We start from the raw sequence: 21,508 nt of genomic DNA on the forward strand, positions 1-21,508 counted from the left end.
AGCACGTAATAGCAGATTGTCTTACTGGTAATGCTAAATTTAATCACTTGGTATGTTAGTGGTTACCACTGTATCTCTTCGGTCTGAAGGGATCTTCCTTCTAATAATCAACAGTTAATCTGTGGGGTGATGCTTCACCCTACAATTGTTTGCCTTCACAACTCCGATGTTACGGTTTTAGCACCCATTGCTGAACTTTGCCTAATCAGTGTATACATATAGGGCTGCATAATGGCTTATACATATGACATTTTTTCCACATTTATTGATGAACTTTATAGTTGATTGATAACATTCATGATTTCTGATAAAAAGTTAATTTAAAGTTTAAACCAGCCTGGCTCCAGTGGCTCAGCAGGCTGAGGAGTGAGGATTGTGATTGATCTGAGGATTGAGATTCAAAACCAGCTTGGGCAGAAAGGTCTCCATGAGATTCTTACCTCCAGTTAACCACCAGAAAACTAGAAGTGGTGCTGTGGCTCAAAAGAGCCCAGAGACAGCACCCAGGTCCTGAGTTCAAGCCCAACATGCGAGAAAAAGAAAACGTTTAAATCAGAACTGCTATGTCAGTGTGTGGCAGCTTGCTGGCAACATGACCCCTCTCTCTCATCTGATAGTTCAACTTTAGTCATTCATTCATTCATTGTTTTTGGCTGTGTTTAGATTTGAACTCAGAGCTTCATGCTTGAAGGCAGGCATAGGCAAGCACTATAGTGCTTGAGCCATGCTCTGGCCCTTTTTTTTTTTTTTTTTTGGCAGCCCTGGGGCTTGGACTCAGTGCCTGAGCACTGTCCCTGGCTTCTTTTTGCTCAAGGCTAGCACTCTGCCACTTGAGCCACAGCGCCACTTCTGGCCGTTTTCTATATATGTGGTGCTGGGGAATCGAACCCAGGGCTTCATGTATAGGAGGCAAGCACTCTAGCCACTAGGCCATATCCCCAGCCCCCACCCCGGCCCTTTTTGGTAGGGTTATTTTTGATTTAGGGTCTCACTTTTTGCCTGTGCTGGCATTTCTGTGATTCTCTTTCCACCATAGCTGAGATGACAAGTGTACACCATACCCAGCCTTTTCTGTTCAGATGAGATCTCAGAAACATGTTTTCCCACAGTCTTGTTCTCAGCTTCTTGAATAGCTGCGATTATAGGCGTGAGTCACCAGCACTTGGCCCAGTTCAAATTTCTATTGTAGATAATATTTCTTTTTCCTTTTTGGCCAGTCCTGGGCTTTGGACTCAGGGCCTGAGCACTGTCCCTGGCTTCTTCCCGCTCAAGGCTAGCACTCTGCCACCTGAGCCACAGGGCCCCCTCTGGCCGCTTTCCATATATGTGGTGCTGGGGAATCGAACCGAGAGCTTCATGTGTAGGAGGCAAGCACTCTTGCCACTAGGTCATATTCCCAGCCCTGTAGATAATATTTCTAATGAAACAGTTTAAACTGGTACTCATATTAAGTTCTGGGCTTTCTTTTTTTTGGCCAGTCCTGGGCCTTGGACTCAGGGCCTGAGCACTGTCCCTGGCTTCTTCCCGCTCAAGGCTAGCACTCTGCCACTTGAGCCACAGCGCCGCTTCTGGCTGTTTTCTGTATATGTGGTGCTGGGGAATCGAACCTAGGGCCTCGTGTATCTGAGGCAGGCACTCTTGCCACTAGGCTATATCCCCAGCCCTCTGGGCTTTCTTAAGAAACTACCTGCAATGTTTATATTTCAGTATGTTGTTTAATTTGCCAACTACTTAGGAATTATTCAGTGCTTCTTCTCCTATCAATGTCTTGAGATTTTATTTTGCTAGTTCTCAGTATGGTTAATAGAGTGTATTATAAAATAGGTTCATGAACTTAAGAACCTTAACTATGAACTATGTAGAACTTGGTAGAACTATGTAAAACTATTAAGAGTAGAGTAAGCATTTAAATGATTACCTAAATTGAACAGTTAGTTGGGAACAATCAATTTAAAGAGTAATCACTGTTTATGAAGAGAAAACAAATGGTAAAGTAATTAATTTTTAAAGCATTCATTTAAGTATACACTGAATAAATTTAAACTCAGTGTACTTTTGACATTTCATGGGACATTTTTCTACTTCACTTTCTTTGAGGTCAGTTGGTATTCATAAGAGGAATTCATGCCAAAATTAACATTATATTAGCCTGGCTATAGTTCAAGTCAAGGAAGCTTTTGTATATTTGCAGAATAGAAAATGTAGTGTGTTATGAGAAAGTAATAAATTACAAAATGAGGTAAATTGCAACCTGAAGATGTTATATTTATCCCAAGTAGGAAAGGTTGGGAAGTTAAATCTAGATGAAGAATGAATGATTGTCTTACATTCCATGGACAAAAAGCCAGAGACTAGTGATTTTTATTGATAAAGGGACCTGCTGGGCTTTAAAATTATGGTACTTAGCATCGTATCTTTTTTGTAAGTGCTTGATAAGTATTTATGGTGCTTGTTAATTATAGCAGTTTTAACAGTTGGTTTTGTCTAAACATGTCACAGTAACACTGTTTCTTCTTTTTGTGCTGTAGATTATCCCCATAAATATGGTCCACAGGGAGGATGTGCAGACCATTCAGTGTTTGAAAGGATGAGAAAGTACCAGATGACTGGAGTGGAGGAAGTAGCACAGGTAAGGCTTTTTAACACTTTAAAAAAATTCATACTAAAGAAATGGAAACAAACTTGGACATAGACTTTTGCATTTTATAATGTATATTCTAAAAATTTTGGAAGATTTATGCCACTGTGGTGCAGTGTTTATAGTTTTTAATGCTTATACCAGGTAACTTGCCAGTAATGAAGTAATGGTGCTAAGGTTTGAATACAAGTCTTGAGTGAATCAAAAAACAAATGCCCCCAATATATTCTTCATAACAAATCGAATCAGAATTATTTTCTATAAATGTATTTGTTTTTTTTTGTTTTTTGTTTTTTTTTTGGCCAGTCCTAGGCCGTGAACTCAGGGCCTGAGCACTGTCCCTGGCTTCTTTTTTGCTCAAGGCTAGCACTCTGCCACTTGAGCCACAGCGCCACTTCTGGCCGTTTTCTGTATATGTGGTGCTGGGGAATCGAACCCAGGGCCTCATGTATACGAGGCAAGCACTCTTGCCACTAGGCCATATTCCCAGCCCCCTATAAATGTATTTGTAATAGTGTTAAAATGAGGGATTTGCCTGGGTGTTGTCTCTCTTTTAGTGGGGTTGTTAAAGTTGTTGTTTTTGAAGCAGATCCTCTCCGTTTTTCCCAAGATGACCTTGAAATCAAGTTCTTTTGGTCTCAGCTCCTGAGCGCTAGGCTTTATAGGCTTGTGACACCGTGCCTAATATTACCATTTTAACACTGAAAAGCTTGTATCACTAGGGAAACTAAGATGGTTGTTTACCCTAATAAAAATTGCAGTGCTTCCAGGGGCCAGTGGCTCATGTCTGTAATCCTAGCTACTCAAGAAGCTGAGATGTGATGATTGTAGTTTGAAGTCTGTCCAGGCAATCTTTGAGATTCTTATCATCAATTAGGGACCAAAAGAAAAAGCTGGAAGTAAAGCTGTGGCTCAAGTGGTAGAGCACTGGCTTTGAGCACATACAACAAACCCAGGCCCCGAGTTCAAGCCCCAGGACTGGCACCAACCTCCCCCCCAAAAAAACAAAACAAAACAAAACGCTTCAGTGCTTTTGATATTTTAATTGTGAAGTTGGTGTTTTGGTTTCCATTTGATTGTTCAAAATTATAGTTATATACCTGGTTCAGGAGCCACAGGGCTATGCACTCCAAATATAACCCTTCTTGGTGTACCGGGGTTTCTTCTGGTTTTAGGACCTTGTTGCAGAGAAGTGGGCTAGTTACTTTCTTCAGTTCATAGCACAGTCTTCGTTGGTCCATGTCAAGTTCTTTTCTAAGTTTACAAATTTATTCCATTTTCTCCATTCCTCCTCTATAGGTAACTCCTTCAAATGTGTATTTGGTGGAGATACAATATGCACAGTGTTTATATGCATTACATTTTGTTGTTCCCGCTACATTTGGGACTAGGAACTCACACGTGTTATATCCTGTCATTTAGTAGTAACCTGAGAGACATCTGAGCCCTACATGCATTGCTCTAAAACTGTATTTTGCTGCAGTTCCCCCCCCCCCCCCAGTCATGGGACTTGAACTTGGGGCCTGGATGCTATCCTTGAGCTTTTGTTCTCAAGGCTAGTACTGTACCACTTTCAGCCTCAGTACAGTGGCTGTTGGTTAATTAGCGATAAGAGTCTCACGGACTTTCCTGCTTGGGCTGGCCTTGAATTGTGATCCTCAGACCTCAGCCTCCTGAGTAGCTAGCTAGGATTACAGGTGTGAGCAACCAGAGCCCAGCTTTCTGCAGTTATTAATTGTGTAATGTTAGCATAGAGATGAACCAAGTGACCAGAGAATAAAAAAGGGTGCTGAGGAATGGACCAATTATAGAGTTTAAACTTTGTTATATGATAGAGATAAGATCTTCAAGTAGTGAGGAAATGTGGGGACTACTGAAGGGATGGAGACAGAAAAATGACATTCGTCCACTTGAAAAAGGTGAAGTTGAATATCTACCTTATGCCATACTTACTAAAGAAAAACAAAATTCCAGCAGAACTAATGTATTAAATGTCTGAGATGAAAACTTGGAAACTTGTAGAGTACAGATTTACCTTTCCAGCTGTGATGGAGTAGCTGGTATCCAACTAAGCTTCCTTTAGTACTGCTCCTAGGAAATTGAATAAAATAATGCATATTGACAAGGCAGTGCTGGATTGAGATCTCCAATAACTTAGCTGACTACCAGACTGTGAGTTCTGTGAGGAAGTCTGCTGGGAAATGCATGAACTGAAAAACTGTAATGATCCCAAGCCTTGAGAGGAATAGGACTAGTTTAGCTCTAAACTAAAGGTTACCTCAGACTTACCTGTTAACTAAGCAGACAGATATATCTCCAAAGTCAAAGTTACTCCCCAATTTTTTGCCTGTCAGAAAAAAGCTCCACTAATACTTCTTAAAGGAAGACAGTAAGTCTCTATGGTCAACAAATCCAATATAGTCAACTCAAAATATTTAAAAGATATTAGTAGATGATAAGAAACCGAACAGTGTGATTTATAAACACAAGAAACCACACAAATAGGAACAGAACTATAAAATATAGACATTAGCAGATGAAGACCTTTAAACAGCTATTATTAATAGGTTCAAAGAATTAAAGTTGTTATTAACACAAAGAAGAGAGAATAGAAATGATAATCAAGTGGACCTTTAGAACTCAAAATCGCATTATCTGAAGTGAGAATTTTAATGGATGGGCTTAACAGCCAATTGATCACTGTGGAAGTCAACACAGACATACTTAATTAAAAGACATTAAAAGAGTACACAATAGCCAGATATAAGTTCAGAAAGAAAATAATTGAAATACAAGAGAGTCAAGATGACAGAAATAAAAATTAAGATGTATATAGATGAGGAAGAAGAACAACTAAATATTTTGGCTAAAGGAAGTTATTGCTGTTGAAACAAAGAGATAAACATGAGAGCTGTCTCAATTCTGTATGTCAAATGTATTTCAACCATTGATCAAGAAGAATACTTTTTTCCTTGATTTCTTTGTAAGCTAGTATGGGATATATATATATATATATATATAGCGAATACTGATCAGAATGAGTGAGAACTTGGGAGTAGTGAAAATGAAGTGGAAACCTGTTGTCATGGCACACATCTGTTGTTTCAGTGCTTGGGAGGTGGAGGCAGGAGGATTGTGATTTGAGGTGCCAGCCTGGTCTACATACCATGATCCTGTGTCAAAAAGCCGAAACATCCTTCCTTGTGCTTCAGATTATCCCCAGACTACTTATGATACCTAGTGCAGTGTAAAAGCTGTTTAGCTTTCATGCTCTCTTGTGGAGAGGATGATGGAAAGAAAAAAAATCTTTACCTGTTGAATACGTACTCAGTTTTCTTCTTTGAATGTTTGTAACTAGGTGATGGTTGAATCCACTAATGCAGAACCCATACACATGGAGGAATGACTGCATTGTCTGGTACTCAGTTCAAAATAATGAGTATGCAAACAAACATGATAAAACTCAAGAGAATCAACAATGGAAATAGAACTTAAAGGAAATCTGACTGGGTGTGGTGGCTCCTGCCTGTAATTTTAGCACTTGGTATGCAGAAACCTGCAGGATTGCAGTTTGATTCCAGTCTGGGCAAAAAGTTTATGATACTTGGTTTCAGCTAATAAAAAAAAAAATCTTGGGCTGGGAATATGGCCTAGTGGCAAGAGTGCTTGCCTCCTACACATGAGGCTCTCGGTTCGATTCCCCAGCACCACATATATGGAAAACGGCCAGAAGGGGCGCTGTGGCTCAGGTGTGAGCGGGAAGAAGCCAGGGACAGTGCTCAGGCCCTGAGTCCAAGGCCCAGGACTGGCCAAAAACAAACAAACAAACAAAAATCTGGGTGTGATGACACAGATATCTGTCCCCCCAGCACTTCAGGAAGCCTACGTAGGAGGGCTGTGGTCTGGGATGGCCTGAGCATAAACATGAGATTATATCTGAAAGATAACAAAAGGGCTGGATGTGTGGCTCAAGTGGTAAAGCATATGTCTGGCAGAAACACAGTCTCCAGTTCTAAATCTCAGGATAAAGATAAAATGGATAATGAGATTATTAGACAGACTCAAAAACATTCAAATATAGAAAGACAAACTACAATTCCAACAGAAAATTTAAAATGAATAAGAGAAACAGGGCTGGCAATGTCGCTTAGTGGTAGAGTGCTTGGCTAGCATGCACAAAGCCCTGAGTTCAATTTGGTGACTGACACATAGGTAAAATGATAAGAAGGTCTAAAATCTTAAGGTTGAGTTACAGTCTCCTTGAATGAATGGGGAGAACGAACCAGGGGCTGAACTGCGAGCCTCTTGCTTCCTCATGGCTGGCAATCTACTGTGGTGGGCTTTTTGATAGTTATTTTGGAGATGGAGTCCAACAGTCTTTTCTGCCCAGTCTTTGAGCCATGGTCCTAGGAATCTCAGCCTCTTGAGTAACTAGGGTTAACCACCCTATGCTTGGGAACTTAAGCAAAGTGATTAGGGGTTGCTTGGTGATGTGACCATGTCTCTAGAAAAGATTTCAAGCTGGAATCCCCACCAGTTCAGAAGACATAGATACACTCAAGACAAAGAAAGTGGTATGCTCCTTTTCTTCTTTCCTCTCGGTCTAACACATGTGTAATTCTTGTCCCTCCCACAGGCAATAAATGCAGAGTTAAATAATGACAGTTAATTGCTGAGAATTTTTAAAGATGTAAGAGGGACATCAACAGATTAAGCTCTGAATCTAGGGTAGGGAAAATGCGAAGCCACTGCCATTATACATTCTCAGAAAAGTTTGAAATCTATGAAGATAGAGTCTTCAGAGCAACCAGTGGAAAAAGTCTGATCACTTTCAAAGAAGCAGCAGTGAAAATGCCACTTCATGTCTCACTGAGAGCAGTTGAAGTCTGCAGGCAGTGGAATATGCTGAAGCAGAGTGCTTGATATCCGAGAGTGCTCTAATCAGTGCAAATAGATAAATAAAATGAGATTCCAAACGGGGGGTATAAACCAGCAGAACATACTCAATGACTTTTTTTCCAGCAAAAAGATAGTAATTTCAGGTGTTAGCTTATAGAGTTAGTGTTGAGCAGAGAATAATACACTGCATAATCGTAAGTGAATGTTGACTGTATATGACAAAGCATTAATAAAGATTTATAGGGTTGTGTAACTCATTCATTGTGCCCATAAAGATAGAGGAGATAAATTGGGAGGGAGGAAAATACAAAGAGGAGATAAATTGGGAGGGAGGAAAATACAAATTCATTTATTTTGATGTTTTTGCATTTTCTGTGAACAGATAAAAGTGCTAATTTGTATTTATTTGCCTTTGGTGTGAAGGATTTTATTGTTATCTCTAGATTAACTTCTAAACAGTGAAATATATAATTAAAAATAAAGAAATGTGCCATAGTGTAGCCCTAGCTACTCTGGAGGCTGAGGTAGATCACTGGAGCCCCAATCTGAGACCAATTTGGGAAGTGGAGTAACCCCTCCTTCCCCGAAGAAAAGCTAATAAGCAATACATAATCTAATAGAAGGCAAGAGAAGAAAGACAGACAAGACCAACTGAACTGAACATAAATAATGAAATTGTGACTTAAACCCAGAGCTCTTAGTAATAATGTTAATGAGAATTGGATTTATGTGCTGAGGAAAAAATTAACAGCTTAGATTTGACAAAATATAGCATAATTTTTTTTAAAAGCATCGAGAAAGAATGAAAATAAAAGGGGGGTAAGATACCAAATTTGCTGATGGCAGTGAAAATTGAATCTTATTAATATGAAAATGGACTTGAGGCAAAAACATTTCCTAAATTAAGCACGTTGTAACAACAAAAAAAAGAGATTCAGTTTCCCATGATGTTATAACAGTTTCATCAATACTGGACAAAAATTAAAGGAGCAGTAGGTGATAGCCTATTTTTAGTTATTGAGAAATTAGACTGACAAAAGTAAAACCAAGTAAAGATATGGACAGTTTGAACCACTTCACATTGAAGGTTAATTTTAAAAATCTTTAAAAACTTGTTCTTAAAAAAATATTTTTAGGGGCTGGGGATATGGCCTAGTGGCAAGAGTGCTTGCCTCATATACATGAGGCCCTGGGTTCGATTCCCCAGCACCACATATACAGAAAATGGCTAGAAGTGGCGCTGTGGCTCAAGTGCCAGAGTGTTAGCCTTGAGCAAAAAGAAGCCAGGGACAGTGCTCAGGCCCTGAGTCCAAGCCCCAGGACTGGCCGAAAAAAAAAAAAATATATATATATATATATATATTTATTTTTACATTAGACCATTCAGAGATTTTTTTTCCCCTGAAGTAGAAAATCTTGCCTATATAAAACTCAGTAGTTAATATACAGTTCCTTTGATATGAAATAACCATTTTTTGTTTGTTTTGGTTGTGGGGTTTGAACTCTGGGCCTGGGTGCTGTCCCTGAGCTCTTCAGCTCAAGGCTAGCACTCTACCACTCGAGTCACCACTTTCATTTTTCTGGTAGTTAATTGTAGATAAGAGTGTCATGGACTTTCCTGCCCAGGCTGGCTTTGAACCATGATCCTCTGATCTCAGCCTCCTGAGTAGCTAGGATTATAGGTGTAGCCACTGGCACCCAGCATTAAATTTGTGGATTTTTTTTTTTGTAGTTGTTGTTTTGTTTTTGTCCATTGTGGGACTTGATCTCAAAGGGCTTAATCAATGTCCCTGAACCTCTTTGTGCTCAAGGCTAGCGCTCTACCATTTGAGTCACAGCACCACTTCCATGATATGAAATAACCATTGTTAATATGAACTGTATAATGCAAATATATGTGCTTTGAGCCACTTCTCTATCTTTAAGTCATTTATAAACTCTACAGATTGGGACCTGGAAAGCCATCTAAATGACCCAAATAGAAATAAAGGCACACTTAGGAGTCAGTTTCCCCAAATGTTATGTTCTTTAGGACTTTAGAAGCTAGTCTTCAGTAGTAGTTTTTCTCATCTATATTTTTGAATTAAATTTTATTGTATGTACTTGAATGTATTATGTTACAGCATATGTGTAGATCATAAAATGGTTACTGTAGCAAAGCAAACTAACATTCTCATTATGTCAACAGTTACCCCCTTTATGTGGAGTGATATAATATTTTAACTTTGTGTTCACAGGGAATTGACAAGGGAGAAGGAAGGTATAAAATGTGAGTGTAAATCTGGAGTTGTGGCTTAAAATTTGATTCAGGTTCTGTATGATTGTGTTATCAAAATCTCCTTTAAATGATGTGTTTAGAAATTGACAAATATGTCCCAAGTATTCAATAGTAGTAACAGCTCTTTAAAGAAATACTTCCTAAATGTCTACTATTTCCTGATAAATCTGTTAGGTGATGTGAGAGACAAATGAAGAGATAGCTTCTGTTTCTCAAATTTTTAATCCAGTTGTTAAGTGGTGTTGGTGACTTGGGGACTAATCACAGAAATAAATGTAAGGTTGTGCTCTGTTGGGGAACACTGTACACGGTCCTGGGAAGTGGTGTAGTAGATGAACTGACTTCTCAGTCTAAAGGAAGACATCAGTTAGACAGGAAAGGTAACTTCAAGCATGTGAGAGAGTAATTCACCCAGACTATATGGAGGAGAAATGGAAGTAGACTTACATAGTCATATCATAGAGAATTAGAGTTGGGTCATTGTAGTAGGGTTTTCTTATAGAGTCATGTGGAATGAGAAGCTAGATAGGTACTGATTTGGTGGTACGTATTACAGAATTTAGGGCTTTATCCTAGAGCAGTAGGAATTGCTGATATGCACGATGTAGGGTCAAATATTCATATTTTCGGGCTGGGGATATGGCCTAGTGGCAAGAGTGCCTGCCTCGGATACCCGAGGCCCTAGGTTCGATTCCCCAGCACCACATATACAGAAAACCGCCAGAAGCGGTGCTGTGGCTCAAGCGGCAGAGTGCTAGCCTTGAGCGAGAAGAAGCCAGGGACAGTGCTCAGGCCCTGAGTCCAAGGCCCAGGACTGGCAAAAAAAAAAAAAATTCATATTTTCATTTTGGACAGACCAATACTGGATATAGACTAAGTCAATCCTACTGAAATACTATAGATAAGGAAAAAATGGTAGCTTGGGCTAGAATGGTAGAACTGGAGAAAACAGCTAGATTCCTTAGATGTCTAGAAGATATATGTAATAGGACTGGGTGGTAGATTGGGTATTAGATGTTAACTAAAAGAAGATACCAGCAGGACATGGTGGTACACACACTTGTAATCCCAGCACTTGGGGCTAAGGCAGGAGGCGCCAGCCTGGGCTACATTCCCTGTCTCAAAACCCGAGAGCTAGATGCCAGCACTCTTCACCTTTATCCCAGTCTCTAGTGGCCTCAGTTCTGCTATAAGGCATTTTTAATAGCTTTGGAAACACTAAGGTGTTGCGTAATAACACATAGTATGAAATTGCCTGCTATAATATGTACTCAAAACTGTAAAATTAGGATATTAAAGCATGCTCATTGTAGAAATGACTCTTTGATGTATAGACACCTCAAGAAGAACATGCTGCTAATGGTCCAGAGCTCCTGAGGAAAAAACGTACAACTTTAGCTGAGAGGAACACATGTCAGCTTTATATTCAGACTGATCATCTCTTCTTTAAGTATTACGGAACACGAGAAGCTGTGATTGCTCAGGTATTTACTACTGCACACTATTTTAGAAGTTCTCATATTGTTTTTATTATACCTGTATTTTCCGTTAAACTAAAGTTAATACATATCTCTTGGAAGAAAAGTGTATTCAGTTGTGATGTGGCCAAATATGTAAGATAAGTGCAGATTCAGGGAAAGACCAATTAGGATGGATATTTTATTCTCCTTCAAAACAGGTGCTAAGAAAAGGATTTTGTGAAGGAGCTTAAATGATTGAAACTTAGCTTTGCAGCTTTGTTTGTTTTGTCTTTTGGGGTGGACACACACACACACACACACGCTAGACAAGGATGAAGCTCATTTGTGAAAACAATTCAGTTTAACTTGTGCTCTTTTCCCTATTTCAACATTACCCCTGAAAAATTATCCTCTCTCTCTCTCTGTCTCTCTCTCTTTTTTTTTTTTATAGATATCCAGTCATGTTAAAGCAATTGATACCATTTACCAGACCACAGACTTCTCTGGGATTCGGAACATCAGTTTCATGGTGAAACGCATAAGAGTAAGAAACTTCAGTAGTTTAAAAACATTTAATCTGAGGAAAGCGAAGAAAGGGGTGACATTGTCCAAGAAGAATTGTACTCATTACCTGATTTAGGAGATTATAACCCCTCTGTACAACCCCTTCATAGTAACAATAAAATTATATTTTAAAAAACAATAAAACACTTAAGAAGTGAAACAATAAGGATGATGCTTACAAAAAGAAACGTGCTGGCTTTTGAATATGTGCCTTGAACAGTTTAGTTCCACTTGTATCTATTGCTGATTTTGTCTACACTATATCTGCTGTCCTGTTTGTCTTTACTTCTGGCTCACACACACGTGCACACACAGGGGATGCGGGTTTCTGATTTAAGATTAAAATCCGCAAGTCTTAATCAGGACTGCTGTGGCAGAGGAAAGTACTGCTGCTTTCTGTCTGACTACCCACCAGCTTTCTTTCTGGCTAGCATACCATGAAGGAGGCTTACCCAGCGCCCTGTAGCTCCTTGATGCAGTGTATGCTGTTAGTTCCTCCTCAGTTGCTTAAGCTTTGCTTGTGCAATGCTGTACAGTGCGTGTTCTGGTGTGCACCAGTGGGGAAGGAAATGGCACAGGTTTCATTGAAACTGGAAGTTACTAGAATCTTGAGAATTCATAGCTCTCAAGTTTCGAGAAGTCTTTCAGGAAAGGAAGCCCTGTCTTTTCTAATTTATTTGACCTTCCTAAGTTAATTTGATAGACATTGCTTGAAATTCAAAAAAAACTGCAAAAACAACCATAACAAATAACAAAACCCTATTGAGTCAGAGCTAATGGGTCATTGGTTTACTGTTATTTATGAATGAGAAATAAGCAAATATTAAAATTGCAGTGATAAAATTGGGCTTATTTCAAATTGAAATATATATCTAAGTTCTCTTCCCTTTTTCGGCCATCGCTGAAGCAGGAGTGGGCCAAAATAAAGTTTAATCCCTTTGTCACTTCTGACCAAAGCAAGAACTGGAAAAGGCATTTCAATGCACCTTCCCACATTCACAGGAAGATTATGTCTTTCCCTCTTTCCAAATTGCTGAGACAGAAGTACAATGTGCGGTCTATGCTCATCCGAAAGGATGATGAGGTGCAGGTTGTACGGGGACACTATAAAGGTCAGCAGATGGCAGAGTGGTCCAGGTTTACAGGAAGAAGTATGTCATCTACATTGAATGGGTACAGCGGGAAAAGGCCAATGGCACCACTGTCCATGTGGGCATTCACCCCAGCAAGGTGGTTATCACCAGGCTGAAACTGGACAAAGACCGCAAAAAGATCCTGGAACGGAAAGCCAAGTCCCGCCAAGTAGGAAAGGAAAAGGGCAAATGTAAGGAAGAAACAATTGAAAAGATGCAGGAATGAAGTAATCTTACATACAACTTTCATTAAAAAATAACTATCAAAAAAAGAGAAATATATATCTATAACTCCATCTCTGTATAGATTCTATCTCTTTAAGAATCTGGATTTGACAGTGAGGGAAGGGATTGCATTGTCTAAAAAGAAATGTTCTCATTACCCGATTTATGTAACTGTAACCTCTCTGTACATCACCTTTATATTTATTTTTTTAGAATAAGCAATAGTTTAATAAGCCATAGTATTTACAAATATTTAATGAAACCATACCATTTATAAGGTAGTCAAATGGTTGCAATATAAAAATCTCACAAAAGTTTGTAAAAGATATATTTTAATACTGAAACAATGATAGCAGTAGCAGCTTTGGAAATGTTTATATAATTTCTGTAGTTTTGTTTTGTTTTGTTTTGAGACAGGGTTTCACTAAAGTTCTTGAATTGACCTCAAACTCACAATCCTGACTGTCTCCCAAGTAGCTGGGACTACAATTTTGAGCCTGACCAGAACCTTAGTTCCACAAGAATTATCAAAGCATTTAGATCCCACCAATACAGCATACAGGGGTTAAACAAACACTAGAAGTGCCAGTAAAATATTCTTTTGTTACAAATACTTAACTGGGTTGTTTTTGTTAATGATCATTCCCTTTATTCTTATATAATACCAAAATAGCAGGTTTAAAAATTTTTATTAGAAGCAGGTATCTCTATTTAATTTTGTTTCATTTTCATAAACTGACTACCTCTTAGGTGCTAATCACTGTCTAGGTCTGCTTCTCTCCAATCTGATAATTTTCCAACAATACTATTTGCATCCCAAAGTAATACTTTTCTTTGAAAACACAGGCATTTCTGGGAAATTATGGAGTTATCTTTCTATCTTAAGCTAACTGAAGTATATGTCAAGGATATCATTTATGTAGCTGCTTCCTGTCAGACCAGAAAGTTCAGTGATGATCTGAAATCCTCCTGGCTCATCATGGATAAGAAGTTGCTATTTTTATTCTTAGAACTGCAGAGAACATTAAGTTCATAGCTAATCCTGGGATTGATAGTGTACATCACCTTTATAATGACAATTTAAACAATCTGAATTTGTAAACTAGGTATACAACCTGATTTTAAAATGTCAAATGTCATCCTTACACAAACATTTTTTGTCACAGAGTTTTCTTTTATTTCCACTTTTGTATTTTTTCTTAAAACATGGTTGACTGTAGAAAATACATATCAGAAAATGTTTAGTGCATATATAGTATAAAAAACATAGTGAAGGTATTATAGTTAAGTCTTAAACTGGACTGTCTTTGGTGAAATATGGTTTGTAGATTTATGTTATGAGGCCTACCATCATTTGTTTTCCTGTGTTCTTAGAAAAGGTAAACCCTTAAAAGAACTAGTGCAAGTACTAAGTAGCAAGTAGAGAACACCTGAACCAATTTTGGTGAACATTTTTGCAAAATGCTTTGCATTATGAAGAAATTCTTGAATATTAATAAATAACATGACAGTTGATTGTTTTCAGACCTTAATTGAGATTAAAACTTCACTTTAAATCTCATCTTTGAAGATGATGACTTGTTAAATAATTTAAAATTTGTATTCTACCAATATTATTTAAATATTAACCAGTCATTTTTAATATAGATAAGCTAAACTTTAGGTACAGTTGTTTGTTACAGCCAATATTTCTGAAGAATTAAAAAATCCCCTTCTTCTCCCCTACCTTCTCCTACCTTCTCCCTCCCTCCCTTATCCTCCCCTCCCCCCTTCTCCTCCCTTTCTTCCCATTAACTGACTATATTTTTATTTAACTGTTAATGCATAAGCCAGATTTTCTGAGGTCTGTCCTCAGGCAGGTGCTTTCAGCTGCATTCTTTTCTTCTTGCTTTTGTGCCTCTAGATTTTACTAGAGGGCAAAGATCGTAAAAAACAACCTGTAGTTTTCATTGAATTATCAACCATATCATCCCTTTACTACCAGTATTTTTCATGTAGACTGAGGTTTGCCTTCTAGAAAAACATTGTCTTTCCTAGGTATCCTTTAAAATTGCCATCAAGTCTTATGTATAATTCACTGACTTACCTGGGGAAGGTCAGACTGCCTGAGACTGCCCAGACAGGCAGGGTGTGTGGAAGGAAGGAGACATTAATAAATGAAAGCTTTGTTCAGTAGAAGTCTGGCATTAGACTAGATGACTTTTTATACCATGAAGGAAGAGCTGGCATAAGGAGAATGGTAGCTACATATCCAATGAAAGGAGCTGTAGTAACTTTGTAAAAGATGTGAGTTGAAAGTAGAAAGAACTCAAAATTTTTGCCCACATCTGGGGGAAACAAATTAACTAGGCTTAACTCATTCCTCTGATACTAATACTAAGAAGGGAGAACCAGGAAAATGACTTATCTGCTGAACTGAAAAGTCTTGGTATTAAGTATTGATACCTATTTCATGTTAGAGTAATTAGCTAAAATATAGTGTTTAATATGTTTTTGTTTTGTGCCAGTCCTGGGGCTTGAGCTCATGGACTTTCCTGCCTGGCTGGCTTTGAACAGCTATCCTCAGATCTCAGACTCCTGAGTAACTAGGATTGCAGATGTCAGCCACTGGCACCTGGAAGGGTTTTGTATCTTTATATATGACTCCATCTGTAGGAGATTATCATTAACAGAGTCTTGCTCAAATAACTGAATTTAAGAATTCATTCTTTGTTTATTAGGGTTTTTTTTGTTTGTTTGTTTGTTTTTTGCCAGTCCTGGGCCTTGATCTCAGGGCCTGTGCACTGTCCCTGGCTTCTTTTTGCTCAAGGCTAGTACTTGGCCACTTGAGCCACAGCGCCACTTCTGGCCATTTTCTATATATGTGGTGCCGAGGAATCGAACCCAGGGCTTCATGTATATGAGGCAAGCACTCTTGCCACTAGGCCATATTCCGAGCCCCTTGTTTATTAGGTTTTGAAAGCAAAATTTGTTCTTTCTTTCCAAGTCTTCTATGTTCAGGCAGCTAGTAAAGACTTGCTCAGAAATTTGACATGTGCAACTTTTTGGCTTTCTTTTCTTTTTGGCAGTATTAGGGTTTGAACTCAGCTTCATGCTTGCTAGGCAAGCACTCTGCCACTTCAGCTGTGCACCAAACTCAGCATCTTCAATTTTTATTCCTTTACACTGCCTTTGTCTCTTACTTTTGTCATTTTCTCATTCATTCATTCATTCATTCATTCACTGGCTCTGGTAACTGGCTCAGGGATTTCCCTTTGGCCCGTACCATAGGTAGATGCAGAAATAGATGCTTATCACTAAGATTTTGCTCACATTGTTTATTTAAATTTTGGATTTTAGATCAATACTACTGCTGATGAAAAGGACCCTACAAATCCTTTCCGTTTCCCAAATATTGGTGTGGAGAAGTTTTTGGAATTGAATTCTGAGCAGAACCATGATGACTACTGTCTAGCCTATGTCTTCACAGACCGAGATTTTGATGATGGTGTTCTCGGTCTGGCTTGGGTTGGAGCACCTTCAGGTACTTACCTATGTTTTACCCTAATACTTGAAACAAAAAGCAATTTTTAGAGAAGACTGACATTTATCAAATCTGGGAGATCAATAAAGTGAGTATATATGCCTCCATAATATCTTATACTCATTTTTATTTCGTTGTATTTTTCAATGATGACTTTATAGCAAAATCTTAAATTTAAATTATAGCAGGGTGCTCATACTTCACAACTCTAATCCTAGCTATTCAGTAGGCTGAGATCTGAGGATCGTGGTTTGAAGCCAGCCTGGGCAGAAAGGCCCATGAAACTCTTATTTCCAGTTAACCATCAAAAAGCTGGCCTGGTTCAAATGGTAGACAACAGAAAAGCTCTAAGTAAAGGATAGTGCCCAGGCCTTGCATTCAAGCCCCAGTACCAACACCAATAAAACATTATTGACCTTGAGCTGTGGTGTAGCTAGATATGCTATCTCCTCACTTATGAGTTTCTGGCAATAATATTTAAAACTAGGTGCAATACTTTTAAAAAACTATAATTTATAAAACTAGGTACAGTATTTTAGTTTTGTCTTGTGTAATGTGAGTTACATATGCTTTAAGCCTGTAGTAAATCTGAAACTTTAATGTTAACAGTACTCACAAACATAAAAAATAGTTATTTAGTAAGTTAAGCAATGTATAAATTATGAGGACATTTTTAGAGTGCAGATTTATAAAAGATCTTCCCTTAAATTAGATAGACCTTAAAAATACAGAAAAGTGTTTATCATTTATATATTTATGTGTGTGTTTGTGTGTGTGTGTGTGTGTGTGTGTGTGTGTGTGTGTGTGTATGACTGTTTACAAAAAATAAGAAAAAGAAAAACCAACCTTGCAGATCTGTCTTGTGGACTCTTTTGTGCTTATTCAAGAGTGGCAGTGCTGCATTGGATGAATGTGCTTATAGCCAGTCCTAGCCAAGGCAGGGGATTAGTGTACTATTTGTTAGAACCTTAAAAGTAGGTTATAACTAGTCCATGTGCAGAAGTTACTCATGGATTTATACTTGCTGCTTCCTTGAACATCCTTGGACATTGCTGATTTCTAGAAGTCCTTAGGACTTATCTCTAGGTTAAGAAAATATATTAAATATTCCTAAACATTGAGTATTTTCTCTATATTCTGTTGTCTGTGTGGAAAAGGAAGTAATATAAAGCCTTCGTTGAGTTAGGTGTGCTTATGGCTCAGTCTTTCAGTTTTCTTTCCTGTAAAACTATTCCATCTTCTAAATCATGTCATGGCAATAATTCCCACTTACATTTGCTGCCAAGAATGCTCATGTATTTCATAGGAGCAAGGCATCAGAGGTGTTTTAGGATTAGCTTATTCTTATAGTTCTGTTTAGGGCTACCTAGCATTGAAAGCTTTATCAGGGATTTAAAATAGTACGCCTTTTAAAAGTAGTTTAGTAATAGGGTTATAATTATGTGTGTAGGGAGCTAATTTGATCACTTTTCAGAGTATCTTAACCCATTAGATTACACCTTTTCAAATGTCAAACAGGGAAAATTTATCTGAATTTCTGTCTGTCTTATCTGTCTGTCTATCTAACTAGCTGTTTCTGGGGATCAAGCATCCTAGGCAAGTTCCCTACTTCGGAGCTACATCTTCAGCCTAGAAATCTTTCCAATGTGGATGTAAACAGAAACTTCCCATTAAAGTCCTTTTAAAAAGTAAGGGAGAGCTCTGCTGGGATGTAGCTCAGTGGCAAAGCACTTGCCTAGCAAGTACAATGTCTTGTGTTTGATCTCCAGTACCTAAAAAGAAAAAGACCAAAAAAAAAAAAAAAAGTAAGAGAGAGTATAGCAAGTGTACTGGGGAGGCTGAGGCAGAAGGGTGATAAGTTCTGTGCCAGCCTAGGCTACACAGACCAGTCTTTTACTTCTTACAGTGTTGGTTTGGTTTTTTTGGTCAGTCCTGGGTCTTGAACTCTGGGCCTGGGTGCTGTCCCTGAGCCTCTTTGTGCTCAAGGCTACTGCTTTACCACTTGTGCCACAGCACTCTTTCTGTCTTGTTTGAGTAGTTTATTGGAGATAAGAGTCTCATGGACTTTCCTACCTGGGCTGGCTTTGAACTATGATCCTCAGATCTCAGCCTCCTGAGTAGCTAAGATTACAGGTGTGAGCCACTGGTGCCCGGCTCTTACAATGGTTTTTACATGTGAAAGCACTGTTAATATAATAGTAAGTTCAAGGTTCTTTATAGAGAACCAGTAGCTAGAAAATGACTTCATATATTTAATATGAGAAGAAAGTCTAATGTTTCCCCAAATTTATTTTATACATTTCCCTCTCATTTTCTCTCCATCTCTTCTATTTTTGGAGGGGTAGTTTGGGTGTGAACTGAGGGTCTAGTGCTTTTTAGACACACTCACCGCTTGATCCACATCCCTAGCCCTTTGGAGTTAATTTTCAGAAATGGTCTGTGTCTGTTTCTGTCTCTGTTTCTGTCCCTGTGTATTTCTCTCTCTTTTTTGTCCAATCCTTTTTTGCCCGTGTGGGCCTCTCAGCCGGGAGCATCATCATGCACCCCCATGCCTGACTTGTAAGATTTTAAAAGATGAAAAGGTATAGGCTTTGGCTCACTGTAAATATTGATATATTTAAATTTAAAGGAAATGCAAATACTTGCTTGCTAAATGAAAATGCATTGGTGAGCCACTATAAGGGCAGTGTACTCAGTCCTGGGAGGTTCTTTCTGGGTGCCATTAATGTTTTATTTGAAATGATTTTCTAATCTTGACAAAAGAGTATTTGAGTATTCGACACATTTGCGTACCAATTGCGTTTTAAATTGTTCTAATTCAATATACAATTTCAGTTCATATTTACCTGCTTGGGGGCTGTAGGGGCTTGGTAACTCATGTGACATCTTCTGGTGTGCATTAGGAAGCTCTGGAGGCATCTGTGAGAAAAGCAAGCTGTACTCCGATGGTAAGAAGAAGTCCTTGAACACTGGCATTATCACTGTTCAGAACTACGGGTCACATGTGCCCCCCAAAGTCTCTCACATCACATTCGCTCACGAAGTTGGGCATAACTTTGGATCTCCAGTAAGTATTACCACATGACTTTATTTTCAAAAATTTAGTAGCTTGACTTTTTATGCTGAATGATTAAAAATAACTGTGAATATAAATGTACACATGAATTTAATTTTCATTTATTTATTTTGAGATCGTGTTTTTATACTCACTATATAGTGCAGGTTTGCCTCATATTTTCGTATCTGACAGCTCAGGCTGTCCTCAAATTCTCCAGCCTCATGCCTCAGTCTTCCTGAGTGTTGGGATTATAGAAGTGCACCACAATGTCTGGCTTGTTTTATTTTCAGTAACAGAAAATATTTTTCTGTTTTCTTACCAAACTAAGTTATACTTTCTTTGTGAAGTTTTACTTTTTTTTTTTTTTTTTGCCAGTCCTGGGCCTTGGACTCAGGGCCTGAGCACTGTCCCTGGCTTCTTCCCGCTCAAGGCTAGCACTCTGCCACTTGAGCCACAGCGCCGCTTCTGGCCGTTTTCTGTATATGTGGTGCTGGGGAATCGAACCTAGGGCCTCGTGTATCTGAGGCAGGCACTCTTGCCACTAGGCCATATCCCCAGCCCACGAAGTTTTACTCTTGATTTGAATTTTCATCTCATTTTTAGGGGACCCTGTCAGCCTTTTGCTTATTCTTTCTTTCTTTTTTTTTTTTTTTTGCCAATCCTGGGGCTTGGACTCAGGGCCTGAACACTGTCCCTGGCTTCTTTTTGCTCAAGGCTAGCACTCTGCCACTTGAGCCACAGCGCCACTTCTGGCCATTTTCTGTATATGTGGTGCTGGGGAATCGAACCCAGGGCCTCATGTATATGAGGCAGGCACTCTTGCCACTAGGCCATATCACCAGCCCGCATTTTGCTTATTCTATTCGCTTTATCTGAGGATAGCAGATAGGGAACAAGTTTGTTTCCACCTGTCCCTTCCCATCCCATAGCCACTGCTGATACTCTATGACGCCATACTTCCACATGTCACACTTGACAGATGGGGCAGAAGTTACTCTCTGTCCTGAAAGTCCCTGGAGGGACTGGGATAATGCTTGTTTCATTGCTCTGTTTTTATATGTGTTAGTGGATACACAGTAATACTTAACTTTGAGTGGAATCTATTGAGTGGAAAGGTAGCAAGAGAGTCAGCAATGCCATCGTTGACTGTTCTCTGGTGGAGAGGGTAGTACTGTGCCCTCCTTCACAGAAAGCAGATTGGATTCTATGGAATAATCCTGGCCTCATTCTGGGACCAATACGGACCCCAATAAAGGCTTTTTAAAGCCCATCTGGAGTCAGAGGACAAGCAGCAGGGACTCAGGTGGGAAAACAGTGATTATTTGGATGGACACCTTGGAATTCTGGTTCCTTCTAGAGAATAGTGCTGTTGCATGCTCCAAACCAGAATTTCAATACGTAGGACTTACTTTATGACCTTGCTTTGCCTCTTCTGCTACCGTTCTGAATGATTGAGCTGAGTGATTTGTTCTCACCTCTGAACTTTGCAGGAGGAGGGAGGCTGCTGGGCTCAGTGTGACTAAATTTTGGGGAAAATTCCGAGGGCTGTGCTCTGGTCCCTTTCTGTATGTAATCAGTATTTGGGACTACTTCTGCTGTGCATTCTGACTTTGTCTTCTGTATTTCCTGTGTGTCTCCAATTCTCTTCCTTTCATTTAAAAATAAACTACTGTGGTTCTGTCCTTAATCATCGTTTTCACTCTTTCCTATGTACTGGTTAATAAATAAGC

General features: G+C 38.9%; 1 protein-coding gene and 1 pseudogene across 1 annotated transcript in view; both read left to right on the forward strand.

Moving 5' to 3' along the window:
- Positions 1–21,508, forward strand: part of Adam10 (ADAM metallopeptidase domain 10) — an 81,522-nt gene that overhangs the window by 47,219 nt on the left and 12,795 nt on the right. The window contains exons 5-9 of the mRNA XM_048331694.1: positions 2,529–2,629; positions 11,150–11,299; positions 11,727–11,819; positions 16,537–16,720; positions 19,624–19,787. Coding sequence (XP_048187651.1) covers positions 2,529–2,629; positions 11,150–11,299; positions 11,727–11,819; positions 16,537–16,720; positions 19,624–19,787 — 692 coding nt within the window. The remainder of the gene's footprint in view (positions 1–2,528; positions 2,630–11,149; positions 11,300–11,726; positions 11,820–16,536; positions 16,721–19,623; positions 19,788–21,508) is intronic.
- On the forward strand, positions 12,158–13,244 carry LOC125341047 (annotated as a pseudogene).

The sequence above is a fragment of the Perognathus longimembris genome, chromosome 23 (assembly GCF_023159225.1).
Source record: "Perognathus longimembris pacificus isolate PPM17 chromosome 23, ASM2315922v1, whole genome shotgun sequence".
NCBI lineage: Eukaryota > Metazoa > Chordata > Mammalia > Rodentia > Heteromyidae > Perognathus > Perognathus longimembris.